General features: G+C 47.7%; 1 protein-coding gene across 1 annotated transcript in view; it reads right to left on the bottom strand.

The window, feature by feature from the left end:
- Positions 1-16,610, bottom strand: part of LOC116507803 (multidrug and toxin extrusion protein 1-like) — a 38,114-nt gene that overhangs the window by 4,511 nt on the left and 16,993 nt on the right. The window contains 12 exon segments of the mRNA XM_032216135.1: positions 407-501; positions 4,301-4,342; positions 4,345-4,416; positions 4,418-4,433; positions 6,623-6,692; positions 8,716-8,791; positions 9,733-9,771; positions 9,774-9,840; positions 12,404-12,458; positions 13,326-13,335; positions 14,581-14,694; positions 16,178-16,275. Of these exon segments, the coding sequence (XP_032072026.1) occupies positions 407-501; positions 4,301-4,342; positions 4,345-4,416; positions 4,418-4,433; positions 6,623-6,692; positions 8,716-8,791; positions 9,733-9,771; positions 9,774-9,840; positions 12,404-12,458; positions 13,326-13,335; positions 14,581-14,694; positions 16,178-16,275 (754 nt within the window).

Raw genomic sequence — 16,610 nt, 5'->3', positions numbered from 1 at the left:
ATCGAGGCGTTCCAGAGTTATGTTGGAAACACACACACAAACGCACACAGAGCCATATATTATATAGGCATAAAGTACGAGAATATCGGCAAAAAAAAGGACATTGCAGACAATGGATTCATTTAACGACTGTGATGTTTGCTTAACGACCACGGCTTTAGCTTACAACTGTGGTGTTCACTTAACAACCCCTGTAAAACAAAAACCGGGCGTGGTTACATGGTGACTTGTTTAATGACCGGCGTGAGTATAAGTCTGGGCTCGATCATAGTTGTCGATAGAGGACTCCCTGTAAGACCAGCGGGGCGAAAGAGCGCGAATGGCCAGGACGGGAAGCAAAAAGGGAGATAGGAATCGTCACGCAGGAGGAGCGTTCCCTAGGGGTTGGAGCGTGGTTCCCTCTTACCTCTTCAGCCACCTGGTCCCAGTTCATGCGGATGACGTAAGTGATGGAACAAATGCAGGGGATCAGGGTGCAAACCAACATGCCCAACCAGAACCCTAGAAACAGCACAGAGAGGAGAAACTGAAAAAAAATCACACAGTCCTCAAGTTATGACCAGCGACTTAGCGGCCATTCAAAGTTGCACCAGTTAGTTTAAAGTCAGCTTTACAAAAGGGGAGTTAAAATTCAAGCGAGGGATGATGCTAAAGTTAGTTAGTTGATTTTAGAATATGTTTGTTAAAAGTTTATACCCTGTATTTGCTCAGGGAGGTTGGGGAGGGGGAGGTTGGGGGAGACGTGGGTTTGGGGGGGGAGGGGAGGTATATATTTGTAAAACTTTTTTTTGTTTTTATTTTTATCAATTTCATATATACATTCACAATTATATGATCTCATGACTGTTATTAATAATATGTATTTATAACAATTTTTCCCTACAGTTGACAACATACTTGAAGATTGCTTTTTTATCATCCCATAGATCCATCTTATCTTACAACGGTCTTACTTCTTCCCTCCCTCCCTCTTCCTTCCCTCGTTTCTTCTCTCCTACTCCCCTTCCTTCCCTCCCTCCTTCCCCTCCCTCCTTCTCTCCTTCCCTCCTTCCTTCCCTCCTCCTTTCCCTCCCTCCTTCTCTCCTTCCTTTCCCCCTTCCTTTCCTCCTTCCTTCCCCCCTTCCTTCTCTCCCACATTCCCTCCTAAAAAGTAAAACTTTTTAAAACTTTAATTTAAAAAAAAAGTTGCACCAGCACTGAGAAAAGTGACTTAAAGATGATTCTCGTACTCATGCCATTTGCGACTTTCCCAGACAACCTCACTTAATGACCATGGTGATCTTGGACACAGGCAGTCCTCCCCTTACAGCCATTCACTTAAGGACTAAAGTTACGACTAAAGCACTGAAAAAAGTGACCGATGATAGTTTTCCACACCTTACGGCAGTTTCAACTCTCCCCATGGTCGCGTGATCAAAACTCCGATGGCTTGGCCACTGACTCATATTTATGACGGTTGCAGTATCCCGGCCTCAAGGGATCAACTTTGTGCGACCTTGTGACAAGCAGGGGAACCGGATTGACTTAACGACCGTGTGACTAATTTAATCACTGCGGCGATTCACTTAACAACGGTGGGAAGGAAGGTCGTAAAAGGGGGCAACGTGCACTTAACAAATTCCTCACTTAGCAACAGAAATTCTGGACTCAGTCGGAGGTCGAGGACTACCTGCAGGGAATCACAAGGCAGCCGTCACTGACAGGTTCTAGCTTATGTCTTGAGTACTAAACAAACGATGAGTACCGGGCAACATTTTTGCATCAAAATGCGTTGAGTACCAAATTCAAGGATGTTTCAAAGCTGTTGAGTATCCAGGTGCCACTGTATTAATTACACGCAGGTAGTCCTCGATTTAGGACTGATCACTTAGTGACCGTTTAAAGACGCTAAGTGGAAATGAAAAAGGGACTGGCATCCTGAAAGTCTATGGAGGTTCTCCCCCATCCAGGTCGTGGTGGTCCCAAAGGTGCTTTTTTCAAGAGGCAACTGGACTCTCTGATTTTTTTTCTTTTGAAGACATTTCCCTCCTCATCCAAGAAGCTTCTTCAACTCTGACTGGATGGTGGGGAAGGAAGGATTTACACTCCTTGCAGGCAGCTGGTCATTTGCATCCTTTTAGAGAGTCGTTGAGCCCACTTGGAGTCCCAAAGATGCTTTTTCAAGAGGCAAGTAGACCCTGTTTTTTCTTTGAAGAGATTTCACTTCTCATCCAAAGAAGCTTTATTCCGCTCTGGGAAATGGAAGGGATTTATACTCCTTGCAGACAGCTGGTCATTTGCGTACTTTTAGAGGGTCGTTGAGGCCACTTGGAGGTTTTTCTCTGTCCTCAGGGTCACCTGAATAGTGCAAATGGTTGTGGGGTCTTCTACAAACAGTCTTTTCAACACTTCCAAGAAGGCTCCCACCCATTTGCATCACTCACGTGTTGTGGCCCATCAGTGGCCAGTGGAGCTGGGAGCAGATTCAGACAGTGAGGAGGGTTGGGGAGGAAGATGGACCAGTCCTGGAGTCTGGGGGAGGCTCCGACGAGGGCTCTGTGTCGGAGGCAGAGAGGGGCCAGGGCCATCTGACAGTTATCAGCTGTCTTCGGAGTCAGACATCAGGTGAGGCAGAAGAACAGCTGGAGCCTGTTCCCAGTGTGCGCATGCGCAGAGCTGCCAGACGAAGGAAAGAGCTAAAGGACGGGTCGACTTGGGAGTGAGGCCACAGGTGGACGGTGAATGGCCCTCCCAGAGGGAATAAAGAGGAGCGAAAGGGGAGTGGAGTTTGCAGGAGACAATTAGTTCCACTTGGGAGAAAGGCCACAGTTGGAGGATGAATGGCCCCTCCAGAGGAAATAAAAGAGGAGCGAAAAGGGAGTGGAGTTTGCAGGAGGCAATTAGTTCGCTTCATTGGTTCATGACTCTCCGAGACTCCTTGCCAAGTTTTGCAGAGATCGGCCTGGCAGCTCTCCAAGCCAGAGAAGGTCTGTGACTGTAAATCCTCCCTTGAAAGACTTTGCTGGAGGTGAAGGAGCAGAATTCACAGTCAATTAATAAAAGGGTTTTTTGTCGGGGCAAGGAGTTTGCTTCATTCTCTCGGGAAGCCTCAGTCAGAACACAGGTGACCCTAAGGACAGAGAAAAACCTCCAAGTGGCCTCAACGACCCTCTCAAAGGATGCAAATGACCAGCTGTCTGCAAGGAGTAGAAATCCCTTCCATTCCCTGTTATTCAGTCAGAGCTGAAGAAGCTTCTTGGATGGAAGCGAAACATCTTCAAAAGAAAAAACAAGAAAGTCCGCTTGTCTCTTGAAAAAAGTAATTTTGGGATGACTTGCAACCTGGTTTCGAAGTTGTGATGTTGTCGTGTCCCTCTCCCCGGTCACATGTCCATGTTTGGGCATCTGGTCCACCTTTGAAGATTCCCACGGTCACCTCCCGACTACGATTTGCCACTTTTTTGTTCAAAACCTGCATTTATTTCCAGTTTACGACAAAAACCTCCCTTTCGCAGAGTTTGGACTACTGCAACGCGCTCTACATGGGGCAGCCCTTGAAGAGCATTCGGCGACGGCAGCTCGTCCAGAATGCAGCCGCGCGAGCGATTGTGGGTGCGCCTCGGTTCACCCACGTAACACCTATCCTCCGTGAGCTGCACTGGCTGCCTATTGGTCTCCGGATACGCTTCAAGGCGCTAGTCGTCACTTATAAAGCCCTTCATGGTATTGGACCTGGGTACTTGAGAGACCGCCTGCTGCCAATCACCTCCACTAGACCGATTAGATCCCACAGATTAGGCCTCCTCCGAATCCCATCCGCCAGCCAGTGTCGACTGGCGACTACCCGGAGGAGAGCCTTCTCTGTGGCTGCTCCGACCCTCTGGAACGGTTCCCCTTGGAGATTCGAACCCTCACCACCCTCCAGGCCTTCCGCAAAGCCCTTAAAACCTGGCTGTTCCGACAGGCCTGGGGCTAAAGAGCTGTTGCCCCCGGCTCGAATGGTATTACTGCTGTGTGTTTTTAAATTATGTATTGTTGCGTGTCGTTTTAATTTTGGTTTGTATCCCCCTCCCTTGGTTGAGTTGTGAGCCGCCCTGAGTCCCCTTCGGGGGAAAAGGGCAGCATATAAATAAAATAAACAAACATTCAAACAACAGTTTGCTTAGCAACCATTGTGGGAAGAAAAGATTGTAAAAATCAAATCAGACCCGTTTTATGATCCCCACAACTCACAACTCTAATTGTGGGGTTCAATTATCATTGTAACTCAAGGACTAGTTGGACAAGAGCCGCCATGCCACTCTCTGCTCAATGCCAGTACCTATCATGCCAATTTTGGCTACGAAAAGGAGCACGGCCCCCAGGGCAAGCCGACGGTGTAGTAGCCCAACGTGTTGAAAATGGCGCCTAGTTTCTGCCTTCCGGTGCCACGCAGGCACCCCGCTGGTCGTCGCCTGCAAGGGACGAAAAGAAGGATGGGTACAAGAGAGCTTGTTAACATCTGCAAATTGAAGGTGTGTGGACTTCAACTCCCAGGGTTCCCACTGTGCTGACTGAGGAATTCTGGGAGTGGAAGTCCACCCTCTAAAGCATTCTGACTGGGGAATTCTGGGAGTGGAAGTCCTCCCCTCTTAAAGCATTCTGACTGGGGAATTCTGGAGTGGAAGTCCTCCCCTCTAAAGCATTCTGACTGGGGAATTCTGGGGTGGAAGTCCTCCCCTCTTAAAGCATCTGACTGGGGAATTCTGGAGTGGGAAGTCCTCCCCTCTTAAGCATTATGACTGGGGAATTCTGGGAGTGGAAATCCTCCCCTCTTAAAGCATTCTGACTGGAATTCTGGAGGGAAGTCTCCCTTGAAGATGCTGCGGTGAATTCTGGGAGTGGAAATCCTCCCCTCTTAAAGCATTCTGACTGGGGAATTCTGGGAGTGGAAGTCCTTCCCTCTTAAAGCAGCTGGCTGGGGAATTCTGGGGTGGAAGTCCTCCCTTTAAAGCAGCTGGCTGGGGAATTCTGGGAGTGGAAATCCTCCCCTCTTAAAGCATTCTGACTGGGGAATTCTGGGAGTGGAAGTCCTCCCCTCTTAAAGCATTCTGACTGGGGAATTCTGGGAGTGGAAATCTCCCCTCTTAAAGCATTCTGACTGGGGAATTCTGGGAGTGGAAGTCCCCCCTCTTAAAGCATTCTGACTGGGGAATTCTGGGAGTGGAAGTCCTCCCCTCTTAAAGCATTCTGACTGGGGAATTCTGGGAGTGGAAGTCCTCCCCTCTTAAAGCATTCTGACTGGGGAATTCTGGGAGTGGAAATCCTCCCCTCTTAAAGCATTCTGACTGGGGAATTCTGGGAGTGGAAGTCCTCCCCTCTTAAAGGCTGGCTGGGGAATTCTGGGAGTGGAAGTCCCCCCTCTTAAAGCATTCTGACTGGGGAATTCTGGGAGTGGAAGTCCTTCCCTCTTAAAGCAGCTGGCTGGGGAATTCTGGGAGTGGAAGTCCTCCCCTTTTAAAGCAGGCTGGTGGGGAATTCTGGGAGTGGAAATCCTCCCCTCTTAAAGCATTCTGACTGGGGAATTCTGGGAGTGGAAGTCCTCCCTCTTAAAGCATTCTGACTGGGAATTCTGGGAAATGAAGCCCAACTCTCTTAAAGCATTCTGACTGGGGGATTCTGGGAGTGGAAGTCCACCCGTCTTAAAGCATTCTGACTGGGGGATTCTGGGAGTGGAAATCCTCCCCCTTAAAGCATTCTGACTGGGGAATTCTGGGAAATGAAGCCCAACCCTCTTAAAGCATTCTGACTGGGGATTCTGGGAGTGGAAGTCCACCCCTCTTAAAGCATTCTGACTGGGGGATTCTGGGAAATGAAGCCCAACCCTCTTAAAGCATTCTGACTGGGGGATTCTGGGAGTGGAAGCCCATCCCTCTTAAAGCAGGCTGGCTGGGGGATTCTGGGAGTGGAAGCCCTCCCCTCTTAAAGCATGCTGGCTGGGGGATTCTAGGAGTGGAAGTCCACCCCTCTTAAAGCATTTGGGATGGGGAATTCTGGGAATTGAAGTCCACCCCTCTTAAAGCATGCTGGTCGGGGAATTCTGGGAGTTGAGGCCCTCCCCTCTTAAAGCAGGCTGGCTGGGGGATTCTGGGAGTGGAAGCCCTCCCCTCTTAAAGCATGCTGGCTGGGGGATTCTGGGAGTGGAAGTCCACCCATCTTAAAGCATTTTGTATGGGGAATTCTGGGAATTGAAGTCCATCCATCTTAAAGCATGCTGGTCGGGGAATTCTGGGAGTTGAGGCCCACCTCTCTTAAAGCATGCTGGCTTGAGGCTTCTGGGATTTGAGTGAGGCAGACTGAGTGAGGAATTCTGGGGGTTAATGTAAGACAGGCTGGTTAGGGAACCCTGGGAATTGAAGTCACCCAACCACAAAGTATGCTGGCTGGAGAATTCTTGGAGTTGAGGTCCATCCATTCCACCCCGCCACACACTACCTTCACATACCCCATTAAGGCATGGTTTGGTCATCGGTGGTTTAACTAAACCATCCACAGTTGACCGTAACCCTAAAACATTTGAGGTTGCCAGGGCTTAACTCCAGCTTTTAAATTTATTTAACCCTCTCCAGCCCAGTGGGAAGAAGTGAGAAAGAAAAGGACTCACACATAGAGCTTCAAACAGGTGGAAGGCTATGTAGACGGGCATCACGTAACCCACGAGGTCAACCACTTCTCTGTTTTGGACAAATAAGATTAAAACTGTTGTAATAGAATTCCTTGTATAGGCGTAGCAGTCACCCATGGCCCAGTGGATAACAGGGCATGCAGAGCCACACTGACCACACAGGAGAAAACAAACTCCTACATAACATAACATCCTGATAGTGCTCCATAACATCCTGATAGTTCATAACATAACATCCTGAGGTTCACTCTAAATGTGCCTTACCCAACAACTCCAGGTTTTGTCCATATATAGACAGAACTTCCCTGAGCAGTAGAATTAGAAATTGTAGTTTGACAGGCTGTCTTTCATCACATGCTGAGTGCTCCTCCCGCCTTTGTCCTATCTCAATGAAAGGGGCTTCCAGACCCCAATCTTGGTCGCTCCATCCCGAGAAAGATCGTGTCCGTGTCTTTTCTCCACATTGGCCTCATCATCAGCACCAAACCTCTTCTAAGTCAGGGTGTCCAATTCTTAAGAGCTGTGGACTTCATCGCTGGAAGCTTTCAAGAAGAGACTGGGCTGCCATCTGTCAGAATTGGTGTAGGGTCTCCTGATTGGTTGGGGGGAAGGGTTGGACTAGATGACCTACAGGTCCCTTCCAACTCTGTTATTCAGTGGAATAGTTTGCCTTCAAAAGTTGTGGGATCTTCATTCACTGGAAGCTTTCAAGAAGAGACTGGATAGAATTGATCTGACAGAATTGGTGCAGGGTCTCCTGATTGAGGGGGGGTTGGACTAGATGACCTACAAGGTCCCTTCCAACTCTGTTTAACTGTTAAAGAGTTGAGAGAGAGAGAGAGAAGTTGTGGGATCTTCATTGCTGGAAGCTTTCAAGAGAGACTGGAATGTCCTCTGTCAGAAATGGTATAGTGTCTCCTGATTGGGAGGGGGTGGACTAGATGACCTACAAGGTCCCTTCAAACTCTGTTTAACTGTTAAAGAGTTGAGAGGAGAGGAGAAAAGAAGAGAAGTTGTGGGATCTTCATCGCTGGAAGCTTTCAAGAAGAGACTGGACTGCCCTCTGTCAGAAATGGTATAGTGTCTCCTGATTGGGAGGGGGGTGGACTAGATGACCTACAAGGTCCCTTCCACTCTGTCAATCTGTCTGTTAAAGAAGAGAAGAGAAGTTGTGGGAGCTTCATTCACTGGAAGCTTTCAAGAAGAGACTGGACAGAATTGATCTGACAGAATTGGTTTAGGGTCTCCTGCTTGGTTGGGGGTTGGACTAGATGACCTACAAGGTCCCTTCAAATTCTGTTCATCTCTAACTAACCTCCCAGAATTCTGGGAATTGAAGTCCACAGGTCTAAAAGTTGCCAAGACTGGACACCCCTGATTCCTGGGACTCACAAACACGCAGATTTATTATTACAGTAGTCCTCGACTTACAACAGTTCATTTAGTGGCCATTCAAAGCTACAAAGGCACCTTCAGAAGGGACATATAACTGTGTTTCACCGCCTACGACCGTCGCAGCATCCCCCTGGTCACCTGATCAGAATTCAGACCGTTAGCAACTGGTTCATATTATGACGGTTTGCAGCGTCCCGGGGGGGGGGGTCACATGATGGGATCCCCTTTGGTGACCTTCCAACAAGCGCGAGGAAGTCGGATTCACTTTACGGCCGTGCGTCTAACTGAACAACTGCAGTGATTCCCTTAACAACTGGGACGAGAAAAGTCGTAAAATGGGGGGGGGGGGAAACAGACTTATCTGTCTCGCTTAGCAACGGAAATGTTGGGCTCAATTGTGGTCGTAAGTCGAGGACTATTGGAATACTCAGTCCTCGACTTACGACGGGTGACATAGCAACCGTTTGAAGTTACAACATCAGCCCCCCCGTCACATGAGCCCCGGGGGGTGATGTTCCTTGGTAACCCCCCCTGAATTTACACCTGTAAATAACCAGCTTTTTCCCTGCCATTGTAAGTTCAGATGGTCATTAAACAGGTAATGGTAGGTCGAAGACAACCTGTCTATTCAAGATGCCCTCAGGATCTGAGGGGTTCACACCCGATTGCACACTTACTTTTCACTTGTGAAAATGTATGCCAAAACGTCCTTCGAGGCTGTCAACGCAACACACATCAGGAGGAAGAATCCAACTGGAGGGGGGGGGAAAGAGAGAAAGGTAGAAAGAGAAAGAGAGAGAAAGAAAGAAAAGGAGGAAAAAGAAAGAAAGGAAGAAAAGTTATGATCACAATTGAGCCCAAAATTTTGGTTGTTAAGCAAGAGCATTGTTAAGTGAATTTAAAAAACATTTTCCAAGTTGGCCATGCCCACCCGGTTACATGACCTGAGCCACCCCCCCACCCGGTCACGTGACTACCAAGCTAGTCCCACCCTGTCACATGATCGCCAAGCCACTCCCACCCGGTCACATGACCACTGGGCCACTCCCCCCGTCACATGACCTCCGAGCCACCCCCACCCGGTCACATGACCGCTGGGCCACCCCCACCTGGTCACATCACCGCTGGGCCACCCCCACCCAGTCACATGACTGCCGAGCCACTCCCACCCAGTCACATGACCGCCAAGTTACCCTGCCTATCACATGACTGCTGAGCCACCCTCCGCCCGGTCACATGACACTGAGCCAACCCCCCGTCACATGACCGCTGAGCCACACCCGCCTAGTCACATGACCGCCTAGACACACCCACCTGGTCACATGACGCCCAGCCACTCCCACCCGGTCACATGACCGCCAAGCCACCCCCCCACCCCAGTCACATGACCGCCAAGCCATTCCCCCTGGTCATATGATACACACAATAAAAATCCACATGTAAACACTTAAGGAGTATCTAGATCAGGTGTGTCCCTAACTGTGGACAATTAATTAACCAGTGGAACAGCTTGCCACCAGAAGTTGGATGTTTTTAAGAAGAGACTGGACAGGCATTTGTTGGAATGGGTCTTTTTCTGAGCAGGGGGTTGGACTAGAAGACCTCCAAGGCCCCTTCCAGCTCTATTCTGGTCCTGAAATGCTGGTTTATGCTTCCCATGGATTCTCGTCTTTCTGTCGGCCCCAGAAAGATACCTGTGCAAAATATGGCGACCACAGAAGACCTCCGGCTTCTTCCACCTTCCCAGCCCCTAAGGCATTGCCGACTCGGACGCTGGTGGAGGCCCCGATCCCAAAGGGAATCTAAAACAGACAAAGAGAGGAGACAGACCTGGATTTATTGATATATATATATAATATATATAATATATATATATATATATATATAATAGATATATATATATATATATATATATATATATATATATATATATATATATATATATATATATATATATATAGATATATATTTATTGATATATTTGGTTCTTCTTTGAAGGCGTTTCCCTTCCCATCCAAGGAGCTTCTTCAACTTGGACTGGATGGCGGGGAATGGAAGGTTTAGATTCCTTGCAGACAACTGGTCATTTGCATCCTTTTAGAGCAGGGTGTCCAAACTTGGAACTTTAAAATTATGGACTTATGCTGCCTGGGGAATGCTGGGAGTTGAAGTCCACAAGTCTTAAAGTTGGCTGGGGAATGCTGGGAGTTGAAGTCCACAAGTCTTAAGTTGGCTGGGGAATGCTGGGAGTTGAAGTCCACAAGTCTTAAAGTTGGCTGGGGAATGCTGGGAGTTGAAGTCCACAAGTCTTAAAGTTGGCTGGGGAATTCTGGGAGTTGAAGTCCACAAGTCTTAAACTTGGCTGGGGAATGCTGGGAGTTGAAGTCCACAAGTCTTAAAGTTGGCTGGGGAATTCTGGGAGTTGAAGTCCACAAGTCTTAAAGTTGGCTGGGGAATGCTGGGAGGAAGTCCACAAGTCTTAAAGTTGGCTGGGGAATTCTGGGAGTTGAAGTCCACAAGTCTTAAAGTTGGCTGGGGAATGCTGGAGTTGAAGTCCACAAGTCTTAAAGTTGGCTGGGGAATTCTGGGAGTTGAAGTCCACAAGTCTTAAAGTTGGCTGGGGAATTCTGGGAGTTGAAGTCCACAAGTCTTAAAGTTGGCTGGGGAATTCTGGGAGTTGAAGTCCACAAGTCTTAAAGTTGGCTGGGGAATTCTGGGAGTTGAAGTCCTCAAGTCTTAAATTGGCTGGGGAATTCTGGGAGTTGAAATCCACAAGTCTTAAATTTGACTGGGGAATTCTGGGAGTTGGTCTTAAATTTGACTGGGGAATTCTGGGAGTTGAAGTCCACAAGTCTTAATGTTGGCTGAGGAATTCTGGGAATTGAAGTCCGCAAGACTTAAAGTTGGCTGGGGAATGCTGGGAGTTGAAGTCCACAAGTCTTAAAGTTGGCTGGGGAATTCTGGGAGTTGAAGCCACAAGTCTTAAAGTTGGCTGGGGAATGCTGGGAGTTGAAGTCCACAAGTCTTAAAGTTGGCTGGGGAATTCTGGGAGTTGAAATCCCAAGTCTTAAAGTTGGCTGGGGAATGCTGGAGTTGAAGTCCACAAGTCTTAAAGTTCCCAAGTTTGGACAGCCCTGTTTTAGAGGGTCGTCGAATTGAATTTATCATTTTAATAAGTTTACTGTTTTTAAAATGATTTTACTATTTTTATTCTTGATGTGATGTTTTTTATATTCCTGTTTTTTTATATTCCTGCCTTCGGTCGCCTTCAGGTGCAAGTAGGCGGCAATGTAAGTTTTCTAATATAAAATAATAAAATAATACCCTACTGGTGGTCCTCGATTTACAACGGTTCACTTAGTGACCGTTTGACGTCACAAGGGCACTGAAAAAAAGTGACTTACGACCGTTTTTTCCCCCCCCCCACTTACAACCATTGCAGCATTCCCTCCATGGTCACATGCTCAAACTCAGGTGGCTTGGCAACTGACTAATACTTATGACGGTCTCAGGGTCCCGAAGTCAGAGATCCCTTTGTGCAACCTTCTGACAAGCAAACTCCGTGGGGAAGTTGGAATTCACTTAGCAATCGTTTTATTAACTTAACAACTGCACTGATTCGCTTAGCAGCTGGGGCAAAGCAGGTCGTAAAAGGGGCAAAACTCACTGAAAGACTATCTTACTTCGCAAGGCAAATTTTGGGCTGCATTGTGGTTGTAAAGTGAGGACTTCCTGGCACTGATAGTTTAGCAACCATAACTGGTCATTCAGCAAAACATTGCAATTGTGTTTATGATCCGACTTCCACTTTCCTTTGATTTATAGACCTGCAAACGTCATAAATGGTGAGGATTGATTGTGAATTTTTTTTTCTCATGGTTGTTAAATGTGAACAGTCAGTAAATGAGGCAGTTGTCTAAAGAGGACTACCTGTAGTCCTTGACTTGTGGCCATGATTGCAATGGGAACTTTGGTTGCTAAGTGATATGAGTTGCATCTCATTTTACGATCTTTTTGGGACTCACGGGACCCTGCAGCCGTCATAAATATGAGTCAGTTGCCAAGCGTCCGAATTTGATCCTGCGTCCGTGGGGAAATGCTGCAAATGGTCGTAAATGTGAGGACTGGTCCTGTTCCTTTTCTCCACACCCTAGTAATCACACAGGGGTCTCTAAATAACCGTCATAAGTCCAAGACCGACTGTACCGGCATGTGAATTACAGCCCTGCAAAGCATAATGCAGACAAAATGCAGAGAAATTGACACTTTGGTTTGCTACAGCCAGGTGTCTGCCCAGGAAGGTCGAAAAAGTCAAAATGGCAACCGTGCCCTGTTTTGTGGCGATATGGTGGACGAAATGCTTACCATATAACTACGGTGGCAATTTCAGATGATAGATTGTGCAGACAGATCCAGCACACTGAGAGGCCTGAAATAAAATTTAAAAAATCACAGTAAAATAAATATTCAGGGGTGCCCTGAGGGAAGAGAACGAAAAAAAAAAAAAAAAAAAAAAAAAAAAAAAAGAAAAAACCAAAAAGTCAAAATAAAGGCAAAAACAGATCATGGCAGACTAATCTTGTTGCATTCTTTGGCAAAGTGACAAATTAGTGGACCAGAGGAATGCCATCGATATAGTTTCCTTGGACTTCAGTAAGGCATTTGATAAGGTACCATAACCTACTACTAGATAAAGTGGAAGAATGTGGGTTGGACAGCATCACCACCAGATGGATTTGTAACTGGCTGACCAACCCACTCAGCGTGTAGCCCTCAATGGAACTGCATCTACATGGAGGGAAGGATGCAGTGGGGGACCCCAAGGCTCTGTTTTTGGCCCAGTACTCTTCAACATCTTCATCAATGATTTGGATGAGGGAAAATGGGGAACTTATCAAATTGGCAGATGACACCAAGCTGGCAGGAATAGCCAACACTCCAGAAGACAGACTCAAGATACAGAAGGATCTTGACAAACTTGAATATTGGGCACTATCTAATAAAATGAAATTCAACGGTGAAAAAAGTCAGGTTCTACATGTAGGCAAGAAAACGAAATGCACAGGTACAGTATAGGTGGTACCTTGCTCAATAACTATGAGAGGGATCTTGGAGTCCTAGTGGACAACCATTTAACTGCTATTTAACTGTGAGAGGGATCTTGGAGTCCTAGGGGACAATCACTGAAATAGGAGCCAGCCGTGTGCAGCAGCTGCCAAAAAAGCCAACACAGTTCTAGGCTGCATCAACAGAGGGATAAGATCAGATCACGTGAAGGGTTAACCACTTTATAAGGCCTTGGTAAGGCCACACTTGGAATATTTGCATTCAGTTTTGGTCGCCACAATGTAGAAAAGATGCAGAGACTCTGGAAAGAGTGCAGAGAAGAGCAAGAAGAGGATTAGGGGACTGGAGACTAAAACACTGAAGAACGGTTGCAGGAACTGGGTATGTCTAGTTTAATGAAAAGAAGGACCAGGGGAGACAGATAGCAGTCTTCCAATATCTCAGGGGTTGCCACAAAGAAGAGGGAGTCAAGCTATTCTCCAAGGCACCTGAGGGCAGGACAAGAAGCAATGGGTGGAAATTAATCAAGGAGAGAAGCAACTTAGAACTAAGGAGAAATTTCTGACAGTGAGAACAATTAACTAGTGGAACAGAAGTTGCCTCCAGAAGTTGTGAATGCCCCAACACTGGAAGTCTTTAAGAAGATGCTGGATAGCCATTTGTCTGGAATGGAATAGGGTCTCCTGCTTGATCAGAGGGTTGGACTAGAAGACCTCCAAGGTCCCTTCCCACTCTCCTATTGTTTGTATTGTATTGTAAAAAGTCAAAATGGTGGCTCAGCCGCCATCTTGACTTTTTGGATCTCTTCCCTGAGGGCTCCTGCAAGGATCATGGCATTGGCAACCCTCAATGTACAACCACAATTGGAACCAGAATTACTGATGCTAAGCAGGACGGTTGCTAAGTGAGTCACCCTCACTTTTACGACCGTGTGGTCATTAAGTGAGTCCGGCTTCTCTCACAGCTTGTTGAGAAGGCGCACAAGTGTAAATGATGTGACTCTGGGGTGCTGCAACCTTTGTAAGTACAGGCAGTCCTCAACTTACAACAGTACATTTAGTGACCGTTCGAAATTACACTGAAATTACACTATTTTTCACATTTGTCACCGTTGTGGCAGCATCCCGGTGGTCACGCGATCAAATTCAGACGCTTGGCAAAGTGACTCCTATTTATGACGGTCACAGTGTCCCGGGGTCGTGTGATCCCCTTTTGCGACCTACTGAGATGCAATAGGGGAGCCAGGTTCATCTAATAACCATGTGACTAATTTAAGAACCGCAGGGATTCACTTAATGAATGTGGCGAGAATGGTCATAAAATGGGGCCAACCTCGCTTCACAAATTTCTCACTTAAAACCTAAAGTTTGGGCTCAGTTGTGGTCGTAACTTGAGGACTACCTCTAGGAGGAAGGGCGTGTCCTGCCTTTTGGCCCCACCCACCCCGGCCATAGCTCCTCCCCTTCCCTCCTGACCTATCAGAAAGCTTCCAATTTCGAAGGTCCACCATTCAATGCAAATCATCATCATGCTAGGAATTGCCAGCGACATGAAGAGACCCCATTCCTGCAGGCAATCCATGGACCAGCCTGGAAAAAGAAAGGAAGATCACTTGAACAAGCCAGGATTCGGGTTTGAGAGCATAAAAATCAAACAACAGAGAATGCTGGCTTTTGAGTCCAGCACAAGAATATCTAAAGGATCCACAGAATAGAGTCAAATGCCATTTTTAATAAAGCAGGACTAGAACTCCCAGTCTCCTGGGGATTGGGCCAAAGTCACCCAGATACCGTCCTGCGTTAGGCAGGACTAGAACTCACTGTCTCCTGGTGATTGGGCTAAAGTCACCCAGATTCCGTCCTGCGTTAGGCAGGACTAGAACTCCCTGTCCCTGGTGATTGGGCCAAAGTCACCCAGCTGGCTTTCATGCCTAAGTCAGGACTAGAACTCAGAGTCTCCTGGTGATTGGCTGAAAGTCACCTTGCTGGCTTTCATGCTTAAGGTAGAACTGGAACTCACTGTCCCCTGGTGATTGGCCCAAAGTCACCCAGCAGGCCTTCATGTCTAAGACGGAACTAGAACTCACAATCTCCTTCTTTCTAACCTGATATATTAATCACTAGGCTAAACTGGCTCTCTAATCCATCCTCTAATTGAGAAGTCACCAGTGGGAGTCTGGAGGGGAACTAGAACTCACAGTCTCCTAGTGAGGGGCCCAAAATCACCCAGTTAGCTCTCATGCCTAAGGTGAACTAGAACTCACTGTCTCCTAGTGATTGACCCAAAGTCACCCAGATAGGTTTCATGCCTAAGGTGGAACTAGAACTCACAGTCTCCTAGTGAGTGGCCCAAAGTCACCAGATAGGTTTCATGCCTAAGGTGGAACTAGAACTCACAGTCTCCTAGTGAGTGGCCCAAAGTCACCCAGATAAGTTTCCTGCCTAAGGTGGAACTAGAACTCACAATCTCCTAGTGAGTGGCCCAAAGTCACCCAGATAGGTTTCATGCCTAAGGTGGAACTAGAACTCACGGTCTCCTAGCGAGTGGCCCAAAGTCACCCATTAGTTCATGCCTAAGGTGGAACTAGAACTCACAGTCTCCTAGTGATTGACCCAAAGTCACCCAGATGCTTTCATGCCTAAAAGAGGGGTGGGGGCGCACACCATGTGCAGGGGCGGGGAGGGGTGTGTGGGCGTGCACATTCAGCATCTCTCCACCAGACCAAACTGTCTCTCTAATCCACCTTCTAATTGAGAAGGAGCCGAGTGGCGCAGTGGTTAGAGTGCAGCACTGCAGGCTACTTCAGCTGACTGCAGTTCTGCAGTTCGGCGGTTCAAATCTCACCGGCTCAGGTTACTCAGCCTTCCATCCTTCCGAGGTGGGTAAATGAGGACCCAGACTGTGGGGGCAATACGCTGACTCTGTAAACCGGTTAGAGAGGGCTGAAAGCCCTATGCGGTATATAAGTCTAACTGCTATTGCTACTGCTAAGTCGGGGAGGGGGGGCAAGTGAGGAAGGGCAACCCCCCCCGTCTTCCTCAGGTCTATCAGGTGTGGGGGGGGGAATCTCACCTCCCCAGGTTTTCGACGTGCAGCTTCTTCCACTTGTGTAGAGGAAGAGGGCGATGGCTTGCGCGTACTGAGCGATGGTGTTGGCCCACGCAGACCCCCTTGGAGGAAAGGAAAAGAGGGGCGGAAGAGAAATGAGGGGCCATTTTTTAAAAAAAAATTTGCTTTGGGGGGGTTTTTGGGGGGTTCATTTTGTGACTATTCACACCGTGTTGCTTTCATTTTTTTCAGTGCCCTCGATGGAGAGGAATTCCAATTCAGACGGTCCTCGACTTACGACCCCTTCCTTTGTCCATTTGAAGTTGCAACGCCCTGAAAAGGTGGCCTGTGATCCGTCCTCACACCTACGACGGTCACAGTGTCTGCATGGTCCAAATTTTTGGCGCTTGGCAGCCTTCCCAGGGACATTGGATGGCCAGCCGTGACTTTCCCAGGG

The sequence above is a fragment of the Thamnophis elegans genome, chromosome 4 (assembly GCF_009769535.1).
Source record: "Thamnophis elegans isolate rThaEle1 chromosome 4, rThaEle1.pri, whole genome shotgun sequence".
Lineage (NCBI taxonomy): Eukaryota > Metazoa > Chordata > Lepidosauria > Squamata > Colubridae > Thamnophis > Thamnophis elegans.
This window is presented reverse-complemented; position numbering and strand designations above follow the sequence as displayed.